General features: G+C 33.2%; 1 protein-coding gene across 1 annotated transcript; it reads right to left on the bottom strand.

The window, feature by feature from the left end:
• Positions 1 to 41: 41 nt before the first annotated feature.
• LOC111711511 (Hermansky-Pudlak syndrome 3 protein) lies at positions 42 to 17745 on the bottom strand. The gene is made up of 30 exons (XM_023485886.1): positions 17674 to 17745; positions 17148 to 17225; positions 16536 to 16623; positions 16162 to 16210; positions 15986 to 16059; positions 15627 to 15713; positions 15288 to 15382; positions 14607 to 14705; positions 14284 to 14348; positions 12827 to 12933; positions 11839 to 12486; positions 10486 to 10538; positions 10175 to 10330; positions 9546 to 9713; positions 9058 to 9203; positions 7861 to 7921; positions 6785 to 6884; positions 5742 to 5796; positions 5224 to 5351; positions 4739 to 4821; positions 4325 to 4438; positions 3939 to 4079; positions 3596 to 3746; positions 3477 to 3533; positions 2979 to 3069; positions 2421 to 2524; positions 1556 to 1644; positions 732 to 775; positions 575 to 649; positions 42 to 222 (listed from the first exon to the last, which is right to left on the bottom strand). Exons 1-30 carry the CDS (start codon positions 17710 to 17712, stop codon positions 156 to 158), a joined length of 3312 nt encoding a protein of 1103 aa, XP_023341654.1. The 5' UTR covers positions 17713 to 17745; the 3' UTR covers positions 42 to 155.
• Between the last annotated feature and the right edge of the window lie 207 nt (positions 17746 to 17952).

Raw genomic sequence — 17952 nt, 5'->3', positions numbered from 1 at the left:
ATTTTTATTATTTTGCCGTTTAGCGTTTTTTTCTTCAATGAAATAGAAAATACATTGATCAATATCAGCAAATGTTTTAACATTGCTTTCAATGTCTGAAAAAAAGAAGAAAAAAAGTGATTAAAACTGATAAGAAGAATGTATGGACTACACAATTACAGCTTTGCAACAGTACTGTACGTGACTATCAGCTGTTGAAGTCTATCAGCCTGCTGATTTCTCCTACAACAATAAATTCTAAAATTACAAAATATTCGGCAAAGTAGGGCCGGGTGTATATTTCATTGACTCAGTTTTGTTTGGGACGATAACATATATTTTGAGTATAAGAATCGGAAAAGTTTTCAAGAAAATATAGTGTAGTACATACTGAAGAATACACTTCAAGACGCTTTAAAGTCCGTTCCTACACTGTAACCTTTACTGTTCCCGTTTAACAGTGTACACTCTATTCAGGGACGTAGTCAGAAATTTTTCCAGGGCAGGGGTACAAGATACTGGATACAGGATTACTGGATACAGGATACAGGATACTGGATACAGGATACANTCCAACTACGCATTTTGCACACACCTGCTTTGAAAAAGGATATCCTTGTAGTGTTCTCCTTCCGGTAAGCAATCCAACAGCACTTCCGGCGGAAACAACCTTAATAAAATTTTGATTTATCATTTATTTCACTTTTGAAGTTTTTATTTAACAAAAGAAATCAAGCAATAAGATTTCTTACCGGCCCATAGACTCAAGTAATGATAATAGAACTAACTCGTTCTCCTAAAATTAGAACCATATTAATCGAACAAATTAAAATACATTCATTTTCATGTTCATTTTGAGAAAAAAGAGAGAGGAGGGGAAATGTAAAGGAGGGTAGAGGTATGAAAGGGGAAATGTATGGAAGGGGAAAAAAGAGGGTTGATTCGGAGGGAAAGAGGAAGATTGTGAAACTAGGAAAGGGAAAGTAGGGGAAAAAAGGAAGGTAGGTAAGGGTAGAGGAGAAGTTCAGGAAGGGTAGGGGAAGTTAGGGAAGGGTAGAGGAAGTTAGGGAAGGGTAGGGGAAATTATGGAAGGGTAGGGGAAGTTAGGGAAGGGTAAGGGAAGTAAGGGAAGGGTAAGGGAAGTTAGGGAAGGGTAGGGGAAGTTAGGGAAGGGTAGGGAAACTTAGGGAAGGGTAGGGGAAGTTAGGGAAGAGTAGTGGAAGTTAGGGAAGGGTAGGGGAAGTTAGGTAAGGGTAGAAAAGTTAGGGAAGGGTAGAGGAATTTAGGGAAGGGTAGGGGAAGTTAGGGAAGGGTATGGGGAAGTTAGAGAAGGGCAGGGGAAGTTAGGGAAGGGTATAGGAAGTTAGGGGAAGATTTTCATTAAAAAATCTATAATGATTAATGACATGAAGCACAAATAAATCTCAGCAATAAGCAACCAACCATCATTCCGTAGAAATTAAATGGTTTTATAGATTTTATTGTGAATAGGTGCTCACTAATATTTGTTTAAACCTCTTTTTTAGTTATCTTCAGTCTCTTAGATTAAATTTTTAAAATCAAACAGTACACTGACCTTAGTTGTATCCCTGTACAACAAGTTTACTGCTGTACTCCATACTTCTATATTTTTACTGTTGTACTCGCAGTACGCTTGTAAACAACCTTATGAAATAATGATAATAAACGCAAGTGCTAGATCTTCATCTAGGGGTATACAATATATCAGTTAAGATTGAGCCGAGCTTGTACAGGGTGTCCCAATAACATGGGAATTCAGTGACGAATTCGATATCGTCTTTTCAAATAATTCTTTGATTTATTATAGTGATACCTACTGAGAAAGCTGAAATCTGTAGGAGTTTTGTCTGCTATGTTCACATTTTGTTTGTTTATGATTTGACTGTGCCTACGGTTGCACTTAGTAAAACAAGAAAATTGCAGAATACAAACAGAGTAAACTTATCCATCTTCACTCTTCATCTTGCGGATACATTATTGACACATCTTTACAGCCATTTACCGTTTTCATAAAATAAACTCTAGCATACATAGTTATATTATGGCTTTTGAAATTAGGTATTACAATGCTAATTCATAACAAAGACGATATCGAATTCGTCACTGAATTCCCATGTTTTTTGGGACACCCTGCACATTGTACAAAATACAAAAATTTCTTTTAAAAAGTTGAGAAGCAGAGGGTCGTAGAGAAGTATCCGAAACAAAAGCTAGGGAAATTACAATCTTCTGGTACAATAATAATGGTACAAATCACATTATAATTGATTTTTTTGTTGACAATATTTTCCGATCTTGGTTAATACTCTTCAATTCTTGAAATAATAATAATAATAAGTGTACAGTGTACACAAGGTAATGAAAGAAAGGAGGAAAGGGGGGGGTTTGACACCCCCCCCCTTCTCTGAAACTGAAACTACCTGGGGCATGTTCATGAATGAGCTGGACTGATATGGTTGGATCCAGGCAGGAGAGAACCCGGAGAGAAATAAACCTTTCCGTCCCTTCCTGCTCGTCCAGGTACCTAGAGAAATAAAATTAATGATTATATCCTTCCTTTTCATCCAGGTACCTAGAGAAATATAATTAATAATCATATCCTTCCAGTTCATCCAGGTACCTAGCGAAACATTATTAAATCCTTCCTGCTCATCCAGGTACCTAGAGACTAGAGAGTTATCATCAATACAAAAAAGATTGTAAACGAATCCCAACCCTACTCACTTACAAAAATTAGCTCATTTTCTTCATCATAGATCAGATGGTAATTATACATTTAACTTAATAAATCTTTTTTGGTATATTGAAAAATTAAATTGTGAGCAATAAGCATAAAAAAAGATTCGGTTAAGATAGAAAAAAAATTGGAAATTTTTAGAAAAGTTTGCTTTGCCGAGGAAAAAGGAATGAAAGATATTCCCCCCCCCCCGCTAGGTTGCATTAAAGACCTTTTATAAATATGTTTTTTTAGCCTCTACCTTGCAACAGTATCTTTGCATAGTTGGTTGCAAAGTGGAGAACATAGCAGAGACTCCAGTTTTAGAAGAAAACTACAATCCATCTTGGGGTCTAAAGAAAATAATATCTTAGTACACTCCAGATTTAATCCTTATCAATGTAGAGAATACTACAATCCATATTGGATCCTTCAGAAATCCATATAGAGAATTCAATCCATATTAGATCCTACAGAAATCCATATAGAGAATGCTACACTCCATATTGGATCCTACAGAAATCCATATAGAAAATTGTACAATCCATATTAGATCCTACAGAAACAAAGATAGAGAATATACAATCCATATTAGATCCCACAGAAATAAAGAAAGAAAATTCTACAATCCATATTGGATCCCACAGAAATCCATATATAGAATTGTACAATCCATATTGGATCCTACAAAAATAAAGAAAGAAAATTCTACAATCCATATTGGATCCTACAGAAATTAAGATTACAAGTTAAATGTTACCTGATGAATAAGGAGGAAGTAATTCTAAAAACTCTTCCCTTGAACCAAAAAACTCTCCTAGAAATATAGAATTATAAAATTTATGATTTTCTAAATTTGAAGCGGCAAAAATGTCTAACCTGGTTCACATGCCAATGGTAGATTATCAGCTGGTATACTAGGTAGTGGACTGAAGTGACCAGCCCGGCTAGAATGAGAGGTCAGGCTGGCCAAGTAGGATCTGAGAAGAGTTAGAAGGGCCTGCTGTTGGTCTCCAGTTAAAACAAGATCCTAGCGAGAAAAAATTTCAGTTAAACTCCAAGAGCAAGAGCAAGAACGAAAAACATTTTTTTAGAAATTTAGCCAATGAAAGGTTATAAAATTTTCAAGCTTTTTTCTATTATATCAATATTTTATTAATCCCCCTTGCACTCTGACCTCCACCTCCCCCAAGTTTCGAAAATATTTGTTAAAATGTGGTACCTCAACATCCATGAGAAGCTGCCTCTGACTGAGAAGCTCCATGAAGTAGGTTTCCAGGAACAGCTGAAGAACAGCAGCGTTGTCAGCTGCTGTAGAGCTGCTCTCAAATGACATAAAGGTTTGTAGAAGCAGCTGAAGAACCTGAAGATCAAGCCATAAAAATATTTTTTGACATTCCAGGGGAGGGGAGGCTAAGTCCTTGTACACTCCTCTCCTCAAAATCTTGGATTTATTACAAACATTTAAAATATAGGAAATTTTTCTAAATCTAATCATGTAATGCAGCAACTGTGAAATGTAAATGAATTTTAACCTATTTTCGTATCATAGGGCCTTAATTCAATGGAATTGGTACACAAAAAAATGTTTAAATTGTATCTACTTACTTGTCCTAAGCTCCAGATATTGGATTCTATGAGACTAACACAGATTTCTGTGAAGACGACTGGAACCTCTAGCCGTAGCGCTAATGCAAGGTCAGAAAGACAATCCTGACCATTCTAAATAATAAAAGGATGAAGCATTAAAAAAAAAAGATTAAAAATTTTAGAATTTAGATATTTCCTTTTCTTCACTTGTTTTAGGATGAGTAGTGGACAGAGAGATAACAGATGAAAAAAGGCAAATCAAGAATAATAAAACACTTTAGTGACTGAAAGGTGGTAGTTTACAAAAATTTCATTACCCATACTTGACACCTCGTTTGGGACAAAATAAATGGATTTCAAATTTTTTCCCCGAAAAATCTCTCAGCTCCATCTCAAAGTTATAAAAAATTTAAGGGGTAGGAAGGGAAATACCTGGGTTTGGTCAAGAAGAAGCTCATGATACTTGAGAAGAGTCGAACTAAGTTGAACCACAGGAACCAGATTTAACCAAGTTCCTGAACAACAAAATTTTGTTTCGTTGTTCATAATCAAGAAATATGCATTAGTACCTAAATACTCATAGGCAGCTCATTATGACCTCTAGAATCTGTATTCATATTATTTTATTTCTGGAGACAACACGTCCTTTAATGCATACTTTAAGCAAAGATTATTTCTAGTAACAAGAGCCCGCGATTTAAAAAATTCTGGAAAATATGGCTCAGGTCTAAGCTGTTGTTGGGCTTTATTTACGGCTTGAGCTTAAGGTTCAAGCTGCATCTTATTTTCCACAGAGTTGAGTTCAAAAAACCGGTTTAATATTCATGGTATGGTAATTTCATGGTAGGATTTGGCGCATTCAGGGTTTTAATGAGAACAAGACTCAACATTGAGCCTTATTCTCCAATAAAAATTACCTGAACCACCAATAAGTACAGCTGCCACAGCCATCTCAGCAATCAGCTCCTCCTCTTTCTCTTCTTCCTCCTTCAGTAGCCTCAGCTTGGACTCAATAAACTCTAAACTCAGTGCTGATTTAAACCCTCTAAAAATCAGTTTAAAACCTGGTATCCAACATAACATAATTTTGGAAAATGGAAATAAAAACGGGACTGTTAAAATTTGAAGGGATCCTTCAATTCAAAGAAGGGCATGTTTATTCTCCAATTCACAATAGTACCCTTTACAACTGGTAATCAATAATGACGAAAATATCGTTAGAGCTTAAATAGTTCACTAATCACTATATTTCTGGAACAAAGTAAACCACAATTTTCAAAGTTAAAAATCTGAATATCTCTTTTTTCTTCACTAACAAGGCTTTTGAGGGTACCTTTGTGTATCAGACTTGTCATTTAAAAAATGAAAGGTCACTTAAACTTACAACTACATTCCTTCAATAAATATTATGATATATTTCTTTAAATGATTTTCCCTGAGAGTAGAAGAATGAAGAAGAAGATGAACCAAGCATTCAAGACAGTTTTCTCCTTAACATTTAAAGCTGATAAAACATTGGCAAGGGCAGAAAGGGTTAAAACTAGAATAGACTTCGTTACTGAGACATATTAGAGCGCTCGAAAACTAGTCGTAATTGTAAAAATAAAAATATTTATAAAATAGTAATTGCATGCTCAGCTCTTCTGCTTTGCTCTGTAAAAACTGACAATAGTTTAAAATCTTTGCGTTACATCTATCATTTTTCAAAGATGTTCTAATATGTCACTGTAAAATGTAAAAAAAATCTGCCCAGTCTTATAAAGTTATACTTCTTGTCCAATAATAGAATTTTTAACCAAACTATTATTTTTATTATCATTAAGTCGTAAAACATTTTCCTCCAAAGAAGGGTTATTACAATTGTGGAATTTAAGTTAAATTAAACATCTGCAAGCTTAAGTTAAAACCAAGCTGTGACTTATTAGATCAATGTGAAATTAGCAAGATTTTTACATAATATTTGTATTGCAGTGTTTTACAGCTTAAAAAGTGTGTTTGTTTTAATGGGATGTATCCTTTCCTGAGCCCGCGATTTAAAAAATTCGGGAAAATACGGATCGGGTCTAAGCTGTCGTTGGGCCTTATTTACGGCTTGAGATTTCGGATTCAAGCTGCATCTTATTTTCCACAGAGTTGAGTTTAAAAATACCGGTTTAATATTCTATTTGGTTGATTTTCATGGTAGGAGTTGGCGCATTCTGGGTTTTTATGAGAACAAGACTCAACATTGAGCCTTATTCTCCACTAAAACCAACCAAGGTCGGTTTTATTTTCATTGGGCCTAACTCCTTAAGTCGAGCCGAAGATCTTGCAGCTGTCAATCACGTGACACAAGCTGTCGTCAGAGTTGGGTCGAAGATTGGGTCATAAAGTCGGGTTTAAGGAATTACGGCTCGAGCCGAAGTTTTTAAATCGCGGGCTCAGATTAAAAATAATTCATTATTTAAAACTTTGAATATATTTGAATTTATTTACAACCTAAAAGTAGAATGATTTTGTGAGTGACACCAGAGTCTAAAATATTCTCCTGTGCTGTTGGTCTCAAGACTACCTCTTGGATAAAGTATTTTACAGACGCCTAAATCATAAAAACATGAGCTAGAAGTTCAATGCTAATACAGTGAGATCCATAATCAGTCCATGGAATAAGAAGAAAACAGTTAAACAATCTTTTTCCGAATTTAATGAATTTAAGCCGCGTCTCAAATTAATCCAAAACCGGTTTCAATTGAGTTTAAATCTTGAAAAATTGAAAAATTGAGCGCCGGCTTAAATCTTGAAAAATTTAATACAATTTTAAGTGGAACCAACCATATTTGAGCCGCGGTTTAATTTTAAGCTGAGGGTTAAAATTCTTTAAATTCGGCCTCTTGTGTGTAAAATGTAGATACTTAATGATATTATAATGCAAAAAACATTAACCGTAGTTTAAAAATCAATTTTAAAGTAAAATAGGTTGTATAGACTGCACAGTTGCTGTTTACAAATGTTCATTGGACTAATTAAAATCATATCTTGAGTGTAAAAGTCATCTTATTATTCCACAGTTTTAAGGTTTTCATTGTGTGTACTTGTAGGTTGTAATGTATACGGTGGTAGGCGATTTTAGCAATATAATGAAGACGACTTTTTTATTTAAGTTTTACTTGTTAGCAGGCTTTTTTTCGAATTACAAGTTTAAAAGTAATTAAAGAGAAGGTTTTTAAATTGACAGTTTCTCTCTTTTTCCATGTTTTGTGTATCCATGCTGTTTTAAACCTTGTTATAAATTAAAATTAAAATCTAAAGTCGTCTTCATTTTATTGATATAATAGCCTACCACCGTATTAAAATTTTAATTACTGAAAACTTTTTAAATAGCATACATAATTTGTTACAAACAGCTTCAAATTTTATAGAAATTTTAGAACTTCTTACACCCCTTTATCTGGTCGAAATTGAAAAATTTAGCTAAAAACAATGTATTAATTATTAAGGTACTGGACATCCATCAATGCAAAACAAACAATCCTTGTATAAGACAGATATCATCCTTTTTAGGTACACTTGTATACCTGTAGTGGAGATGAACAAGTAAATCTGTCCAGGACGGATAGGATAGGTAAACCACTCATTCTAGATTCATATCAAAAATAATCAGCATTTTTATTTTAACTGAAAGTTCAAAATAAGTACAGTAAGAACCAAAAAACTGTGGAACAGGAAGAAGACTTTTAGACTCAAGTTATGATTAAAATATTCGAATGGATCTTAGACACAGAAATTGTACGGTATAAACATACCCATTTCACTTAAGTAAATGATTTTAAAAGTGACTAGAAAAACTACAATTAAGTATTGCCTTAATTTCCTTCTATTCCACAGTTTTTTGGTTCCTTCTGTACATTATAACGTTTAATTGTTGTATACTCAAAATTTCCAAGTTATGTTTAATCTTTGTTTACTTTTTATGTTTAAACTACAGTAAAACCCTTTATAACGAATACATCGAAAGAATTCATAAAATGTCGTATTCTTCACTTTCTGATAATGGAATCTTGCAAATATTTAGTTTTTTAATTAAATGATTATATGGAACTCTTTAAAACTGTTCCCGCATATTGATGGTTATTTATTTATTTTCGCAAATACTGAAATTTACGTAATATAGTGTAAAACTCATTGAAAAATTGTCAAGACGACATTTGATAAATTCTTCCGATGTATTCGTTATTAAGGGTTTCACTGTACATTAAGAAGGTTTTATCCATATTTGTAGTAAGGGATGGGAGTCGTTCAGAGGTCAGTTAAAAAAATCCGGGTTTTTGACTTAAAGTGCTCCACAAGAGTGTGAGTTATCTATTACATTTGTATTCTCGATAAGGTTAATTTTACTAATTGCTTTAAAAACTCGTTTATTGTTAATTCTTTGCTGATTGGTCTGTGTAAACATTTACCCAAAATTAGGTTAGCAATACAAGGAAATTGGGTGCGCATTTAATGTTCCATTACTCGATTAGGCAAATTGAGTGAGGAATTGAGAATGGTTTTTGATAGTAATGAAGTAGAGTTTTTGTTATGGAGCAGAGATTAGGTGGTTAATACAGAGGGTCTGAGGAAGTTAAAAAAACACTTTTGTTATTGGGGAGTCATAGTAGATAGATAGATAGAATAAGCAAACTTGTCAAGCATGCAATTATGAAAATGCAACTCAGTTTACGTTTAATTTACGTTTAATTTACATTATTTAGCATGCGGGTTTATATTTCTACCTGTAGTAGGGCAGGGATAATGAGTATTTACTCTTATTCTCATAGTTTAGATAATGATCTGCTAGTTTAACACAAGATTCATTATATAAACTTTTAACACTCTCAACCTCAGCAGCAGATATCTCCACACCATTGGGTTTCATCACCTTTACAAACAAACCAAGTTTTAGAAATCAATGTGATACAACAGGAGAGAGGGCGAAAAGCGATTTTTGAACATGTAAAAGCGATTTTTTTCGTCCTTTTTCATATTTTTATCTAAAACTTAATTAATCTCCTCGATTCAGTGAATGAAACCTTAATAAAAAATTTTGCAGTCCGCCCAAACATACCTAACTTTTTGGGGAAAATAACTTTGAGAAAAACAAATGCACTTAAGGTAATTATGAAGTTATAAGTAAATAAAAGAAGAAGCTATCTGAGGTTAAGATTGATTTAATATAAAAAAAACAATTTTTTTAAAAAACTTTTTAATTAAAAGTATTTACTTGAAGCCATGTTAGCTTATGCAGAGCTGTCCTGAGAACTAGATGAGCTTCAGATAGAAGATGAAGATGTCCATGAGGAGTTTCAATATTCATCTCCGCCACGGTCAACATGTCCTGGTAGAGGGTCAAGGAGTCCGGGATATGGAGGGAGTATATTGTCCAATCATCCTTAAATAGTTTAGTACACAATCCTAATAAATCAAGAACAATCAAACAAAAAAAGTTCTGCAATTTTTCGACTTTGATGCCAGCTCCAAACCTAGGAATGATCACACTGAGGTCACCTTAATGTTTACTAAACAATGACCATCATCCACATTCACATTAATTCAATCCTGAATTTGCTATTGTTAATCAAAAAGACAAATAAATTTATTACAGATTTTAGAATAATTACTTAAGTTGTTTAGCTTCTTATATTCAGATTTCTTGTTTTTGTCTATCGTTGGTCCGATAATAGACACTGTAAAATGTTTTAAATATTCGTTTTTATACTGGAGCGCACAGGATGAGAGGACAATTAAATATCCAGAAAAGTTCTATTATAAAAAACCAAAATTCCGGGGAAAACTGTTTCTGAAAAAGGGAGAGAGATTTTTTTATCAAAATATAAACCCTGCATTAATTACCTCCTTCTGTGAACCTGTCTCAACTGACGGAGCTGCCAGAAGAACTAATCTATTTGTTCCCAGGACTAGAGTTTTTACTCCAAGAAAAGGTCGGAGGCCAATTAAACAGATCGGAGTATTCTTCGGAGGACATGCATTGGTTATGTCATCAATTAACTACAAAACAGATTCAATAACTTCTTGGAAATTAAACTTTTAAGATTTAATATCTTATTTTTTCTTCTAATAGACAAAGTTAGGAAAAAGTATAAAGTGTTGATACAAGAATCAAGAAAACTTTAAAAATAGCGAAATTATTAAAATTGAATTTCCTCTGCTTCTCTGACAGTATGATACCCTGATCTCAGAGTGTAGGTCTCTAAACCTGAAGAAAAATTTATATTTGTTTTATAATTTCTCCACCTGGAAGAATTTAACTCCCAACATATTAATTAAACATATTTTCTTTAAATAAGATCCCCTCGTAAGAGATTTCATATCTTTTTTGCCCCTTTTTTAACTATATGTTTTCTCATCTCTTAGTTATGAAGCTAAAATTTCATTAAAAAAAGTTCAAAGCCTTCATATGCGATCAGAAATAACAAAGTCTGATATATGAAATATCAAAAATGAATGTTCAGAACAAAACACTAAGACAGGCACAAAACAAACATGAAAACAGTTAGGAAAATTAAGAATTAAAGAAAAAAGAAAACAAAATTAATCAAGAAAACGATTAGGACAACATACAGGAGAATAAAAGAAAGACAATTAACAGGAATACATACAGGAGAAAAAAAAAGTCAGGAAAACAGACTTTAAAACAGATAGGAAATTAGACAGGAAAACTGACAAGAAAACAGACAGAAAAACAGACAGGAAAACAAAAAGGGACAGGAAAACAAGACAGGAACACAGAAAGGAACACAGGCAGGAAAGCAGACAGGAACACAGACAAGAAAACAGACAGAAACACAGACAAGAAAACAGACAGGAAAACAGACAAGAAAACAGACAGGAAAACCAAGAAAGGAACACAGACAGGAACACAGACAGGAAAACCGGCAGGAAAAAAGGCATAAACAAAGAAAGGAAATTAGACAGCCAAATAAGTCAGAAAAAACTCAATGAAAACAGTTTAACCCAGAACTTTGAACATACCGCAAGGATTCATCAACTGTTGTTTTGACAATACTAAATGGGTTTTATACTATTATACCTAAAACTCGCAAATTGTAAAAAAAATAGCTATGAAAAAAACGAGAAAAGTTAAACAAGCTCCATAAAATTATTCAACCAAAAACTAAAAAATATCTGCAGCATTCTTTCAACCCAGAACTCCGGACATACCCTAAACTCACTAATTGTAAAAATAAATAAAAACCCATGAAAAATGCAGGAAAAGTTTAAACGAGCTCCATAAAATTATTCAACTAAAAGCTTAATATCTACAGCATTCTTTCAACCCAAAACTCCATAAAATTATTTAACTAAAAAATAAATATCTGCAGCATTCAATTATCAGTAGGTTTAGAAAACGACATTTTATAATTTTTTTCTATATTTCCGAGGTTCTGGGCTAAACTGTATAAAAAAGAAGCAAGAAAGCCAACAAAAAAACAGTCAAGAAAGCAGACAAAAAAAACAGGCAGCAGACAGGAAAAACTTCTGTAGAATGTATTTACCTGTCTCTGTCAAGGCATGAATAAGTGAAGGTTCTAGAACAATAGATTTAACCGGGCTCGTGAATGGATATGTTGCAATCTTCTGTACTCCTACACCTTTACCCTGCCGACGGATATGCCCCGGTACATGGTAGAGATATCCTTCATGTGTGCTAGTGAACATTAAAGTCACTGACATCAAGTGGGAATACATCATTGACTGAAGAGGGTTGTGTAACTGCTCCGGGGTCTGAGGAGTCCTGTTTCTCCGAACCCTGAACTCTCTCCAGTACACAGGATGGACTGTAAGAAGACCTAACTTCTCAGTTTTTTCATTTTCGGAGATTTTCGCATAAACCAGTGTAATTGCAGTTCCTTCAATTCTTTTGGCAGATTTCTGAAAAGCAGCTGGATTTGTCTCGATGATGATGTTGATGTATGGCGGATGTGAACACGGACCGATGATTTGTTCCAAAATGTTTGGTGAGGACAAACTGCCGATCTCGCGCTGCTCATTGTTCACGAGTGGATTACGGATCACTTCAATCCCAGCATAGAGTTCTGGATTATCCTGACTGGATCGTCTGCCGAGTAGAATATGGTCCGGATGTTTTCTAATCGAGGATTTGTTAATTTCTCTCTCACAGCTGGAATCCATTCTTCGTCGTTCTGTAAAATTCATTTTAATTATTCCAATGTTTCTCTGAACACAGGCGAATATATTTTCTTCTTTGTTTCCAGATGTTAGGTATGCTTTTTTGTTATATTCTTTTTCGTTGAGTTTGATGAAAAAGAATGAAATTTCTGATAAATAGTATCAAAAAGGGTTTAAAAACCTGCTATGCCAATTTTTTATCATCTTTCCACAAAGCATTAAAAATCAACCCACCCCAAAGTGCAGCAACAAATTTCTATTCATTTTTCTAAATTGCTTGATCTTTTTGAATTTTTTTATGATTTTGTATCATGAAGTATCAAATTTAGAGTAAAGTTCGAGAGTTTATTGTACCTGTTACATTGTTGAATATTTTTTCTGATAAGTTATGATTGGAAATAGGAATTGTTTGAGCCTTTCCAGAATTTGAGTTATATTCAACAGAGGCATCAGAGTCAGAACTAAAAAAATAGTTTGTTCTTTTGTTTTGATTTACATTGATGAAAATCAATACATCAATATTTAAAGCACTATAGTTTCAGTAGAAGTAAATATTTCCATTTACTGTTTTAACGCCGATATATGGATTTATCTCTAATTGGATAATGCGCTAGATAGAAAGATAGATGTTACCGCCATGCAATTTATATCAGTTCAGAATAGACACCAAACGCATGACTGAACCCTGATTGGATCAGGCGCTAATGTACTCGGCATACTAGCGTGAAAGATAGATCAAAATTAAACGATGGACCATGCATCTTTTTCCGTTCCAATGATTAAAAAGTCACATTCGTTGAGTATTTTAATAAAAATCTGGGTTAAATTTAATATAATGTCAGAGACATAATGGCTTAACACAATATTACAGCATCACAGGGCCGGGCTTAAGTTACAGCATCACAGTGGTTTAAACAAGGATAGCATCACAATGCAGTGGGTTTAACAATGTTAGCATCACAATGGTTAAAACCATATTAGCATCCCAGTGGCTTAAACAATATTAGCATCACAGTGGTTCAAACAATATTAGCATCACAGAGGTTTAAACAATAATAGCATCACAGTGGTTCAAACAATATTAGCATCACAGAGGTTTAAACAATATTAGCATCAAAGTGGTTCAAACGATATTAGCACCACAGTGGTTTAAACAAGGATAGAATCACAGTGGGTTTTTTAAATGTTAGCATCACAGTGGTTAAAACAATGTTAAAATGTTACCATCTTAGTGGTTTAAACAATGTTAGCATCACAGTGGTTAAAACAACGTTATCATCACAGTGGTTTAAACAATATTAGCATCACAATGGTTCAAACAATATTAGCATCACAGTGGTTTAAACAAGGATAGAATCACAGTGGGTTTTTTAAATGTTAGCATCATAGTGGTTTAAAACAATGTTAAAATGTTAGCATCTTAGTGGTTTAAACAATATTAGCATCATAGTGGTTTAAACAATATTAGCATCATAGTGGTTTAAAACAATGTTAAAATGTTAGCATCTTAGTGGTTTAAACAATATTAGCATCATAGTGGTTTAAACAATATTAGCATCGTAGTGGTTTAAACAGTGTTATTATCACAGTGGTTTTAACAATGTTATCATCACAGTGGTTTTAACAATGTTAGCATCACAGTGGTTTTAACAATGTTAGCATCATAGTGGTTTAAACAATGTTAGCATCATAGTGGTTTAAAACAATGTTAGCATCACAATGGTATACACAATATATTAATAGCATGTGATTTAAACAATGACATAGTAGTTAAAAATTCATAAAATGATCAAATAAAAGTGTATATTAACCTGAAACTGTACATGCTTAAACTCCTTGGGGGATCCTCGTCCCCTCCCGACTCTTCCAACTTCACCTAGCATCAGAATTTGAAAAGAAATGTTAATGAGCAAATAATCCATAATGTCCAGAAAAATCATTCCTGCCCCCACCCCTCCCTCCCTGCACGTTCTACATTCCAAGTTTTCATTACGTTTTCATTACCCCCTGATGTTAAGAAAATTTTACTTTTTTGAAAATCAAAAATTTTTGAGAAAAGGAATAATCATTTGAGGTAAAAATAAATCGAACTTTAAAAAATGAAATTTAATAGGAAAAGTGAACAGTTAGTTACCTTAAACACATGAACCATACTAGGACTCAGACAGGAAACGATATCTTCAGTCAGCTGGATTTCTGAAGGCATGTAGCTCAGGTGGATTTGCATACACAACTGAAAATATTTATTTAAAAATTTGTTTAAATTTGCATTTTAGCTAAAAAATTAATTATGAAGTTTTGAAAAAGGATTTTTCAAGTCAGATAAAAATAAGTAATATAGACACAAAATTCATCCTTTGTAATTTTTTCAAAATTTACTGATTCGGTTCAGCTGTTTCAACATTTTTGAAAAACCGCTGGTCAATTCATGCTCTGATAAGAAAAAAGCCATTTGGTTCAAAAAACAATCCCTGAAATTCATTTGGAACTCAATAGAATTTACAAAAATATTTTTCAAGTAAATTTATTTTGGAAAGATTTTCAATTAGTTTATTCCAATCTAGAATCTTATCTAATTTAGTGAATCAATGTTTAACAATTTCAAGGAACTCTCCAGTTGCGTACGTCTGTCTTACCGCAGTAATTCTTTACAGCTTCGTCTTTACAGGAATATAAGAGATATCCATCGCTTCTCTTTTAACATATATCTTCCACATAATTGATCAGAAAAATCTTTAAAAAGTACCATTAGGAATCAGACATTCTTCAATTACGTAACCACTAAAAATGTCGGCCAAATAAACTAAAGACTAACCTGAAAGTCTATATATTTGTATTTAGTCGGAGTCTGACTGGCCAAGGTATACTTGAAGACGTTAAGAGTATGCTCTGTCAATATTATCAGGTTTCCTGTAGAAAGTGAATATCAATTATCGCTTTTTTGAAAAAAAATACTTTAATCGTTTGGTTACAACGAGGAAAATTTTAACAAATTGATCATTTTAAATGAAAAAAACGAGATGATCTTTTACACAAGTCGCTACAACTGAAACTTTGTTGGTTTTAATATTTTTTTCTTTAAAAAATAAAACGTTTTATATGTTTTAAAAAGACCGCTAATTTAATATTTTTTTAAAACAATGTCAATCCCTACCTGTAGAGGAGCAGACGCAGATATTTAGAGGTTTAGTCCCACACACCAGCTCTATCATCTCAAAGCTCTGCTCTTCCTTGTTGTTTCCTGAAAGCGTCAAACAAGTTTCATATTTAATCTTCAATCTTCATGCTAAACCTTGAGTACCGATATCGCTTTGATGCTGTTTGCGGGATGGAATTTGACGAATATTTTAAAGATTAAGAACAATACAGCTATTTTTTTTGTACTGCACTACACTGTTACCGTACTGTTTCTGTACTGTACTGTACTGTACTGTACTGTACTGTACTGTACTGTACTGTACTGTACTGTACTGTACTGTACTGTACTGTACTGTACTGTACTGTACTGTCTACCTGGAGTAACTGCAGCCACTCTAGCTCTCATAGGATGCAGAACAGACTCCTTGTTCCACCAGTTGATGTACACTCTAAACCAATCGAATATTAAAATTCATATTGTTTGTTCGTTTTCAGCTCCCCTTTTAAGGTTTGATAGATAAACAATATATCGTTTAAAAAAAGTTTAATACCTTACAAAAGCTTGATCCTCTCTAACTTCCTTTGCTAGTACATATCTTCCTAAACCATTCAATGCTTTGTTTAATCCTTCCTTGACATTTGGTGGTATTGATTGATATAATTATTTATTGAATCCTGAATTGGCGCTTTAATCATGGATTAATCTTAATTGATTACAGAGCTAGTTGCATAATTACTTGACTGATAATGTCATTGATGTATTGATTGGAAAAACTATTTCATTGATAAATTAATTGATTTATTGATTAAAAGATCAACTGGTTGGTCAATTGATAACTTCATTAACCTAACATTTGGGTGAACTATTCAATGATTGATTGGTGAATTAATAGGTTGATTGATAAAGTAAGTTAAGATATATTACCTACAGGACTATACAGTATATTCTCTACCAAATCAACTGTTGGGAATGAAAAGAAGGATTCAGGGGAACTAAGATCTCGAACTTCAACCTTCAAAATAAACTTGCATTTATCTTTTTTTGGTAAATATAGAAAACAAAAACAACCAAAAAACTATTTTTACTTAAAAAAAACTAAACAGAAGAAAAAATTATTTTTAGTATAAAAAATTATTTTCATTCCCACATTTATAATAACAAGATGGTTTTTACAAAATTGTAAATTTTTAAAGAATTTATTCTCTTATAATCAAATCAGGCATTATCAGTATTATTACTTTAACAAATCTAAGTTACTAGAGCAGGACCCATTAATCTGAATAATTTAGGAAGACGACTGTAAGGTTTAATTTATGATTGTAAATTGTCAAATGTACAATATACATAAAACACAGCAATTTAGGCAATGTGCACAGACCGATTTCTATGAATTACAAAATTTTGCAAGCTATTAATAAGACAACTTGGTTTATAACATCAGAGACATAAATATATACAATTGCGCATACGCCACAATCCCTTAAACAATTTCCTGTGCTAACGTGGGTTGGGACGAATGGGTTCAGTAAAATAAACCTGATGGAGGGGAGAGGCAAGCAGAAGAAGGTTTCCAGCAGTTACACTTGCGACAGGTTCAGGACAGGAGACAACATCCTTCATGGGCATACAACTTTTTGGAATGGAACAGGGGCGTGAACAGGATTTAATCCAGGGAGAAATGGGGGTAAAACTCCCTAGTTTTAATCTTCTTTCGTTTAAATGTGTGAAAATGATGTTACTACGAAAAGTAAAGATACTTTATTATGTTGATTTTTTAAGACTACAGCTTATGCTTATGATTTGTTGAATTTTAAGTGCACCTAGTAAAACTAATTTCAGACTTTCAGGGGCGCATACAGCATTTTTTGCAGGAGGTGGAGGGGCTTAAAACTCCCATGCCCCCATGAAAACATTTTGTCTACGACAAACCGATGAGGAAAATGTAAAGTCTAAAAATACTTATAGCCGACATCTTCGCCTTTGGCATAAATAAATAGTCGATAAATTGATTCTTGGGGTCCTGTGTGTTCCATAAAGTTTTGATAAAAAGAATTGTATGTCCCTGCGATGTGAAATGATGAACTGACAAAACTCGAACCATATTCAACTCAATTCAACTTCTCTGAAAAAAAATAAATGTTAATTCAGAATTCTTCTTAATCTTTTTTAAATCATTTTATCTGCATGTCCATCATACAGCTGATATAATTATTTTATTTCTTTAAAAGTCTGAATAACAGTCCCATTATATTAATACATAGAAAAACTAAACGTATTTTAAAATATATTACTGGCGATATTGGTATATTCCTAGAGAACGATTTTTGGACCCCCCCCCCCC

This window comes from Eurytemora carolleeae, unplaced genomic scaffold (assembly GCF_000591075.1).
Source record: "Eurytemora carolleeae unplaced genomic scaffold, Eaff_2.0 scaffold437, whole genome shotgun sequence".
NCBI lineage: Eukaryota > Metazoa > Arthropoda > Copepoda > Calanoida > Temoridae > Eurytemora > Eurytemora carolleeae.
This window is presented reverse-complemented; position numbering and strand designations above follow the sequence as displayed.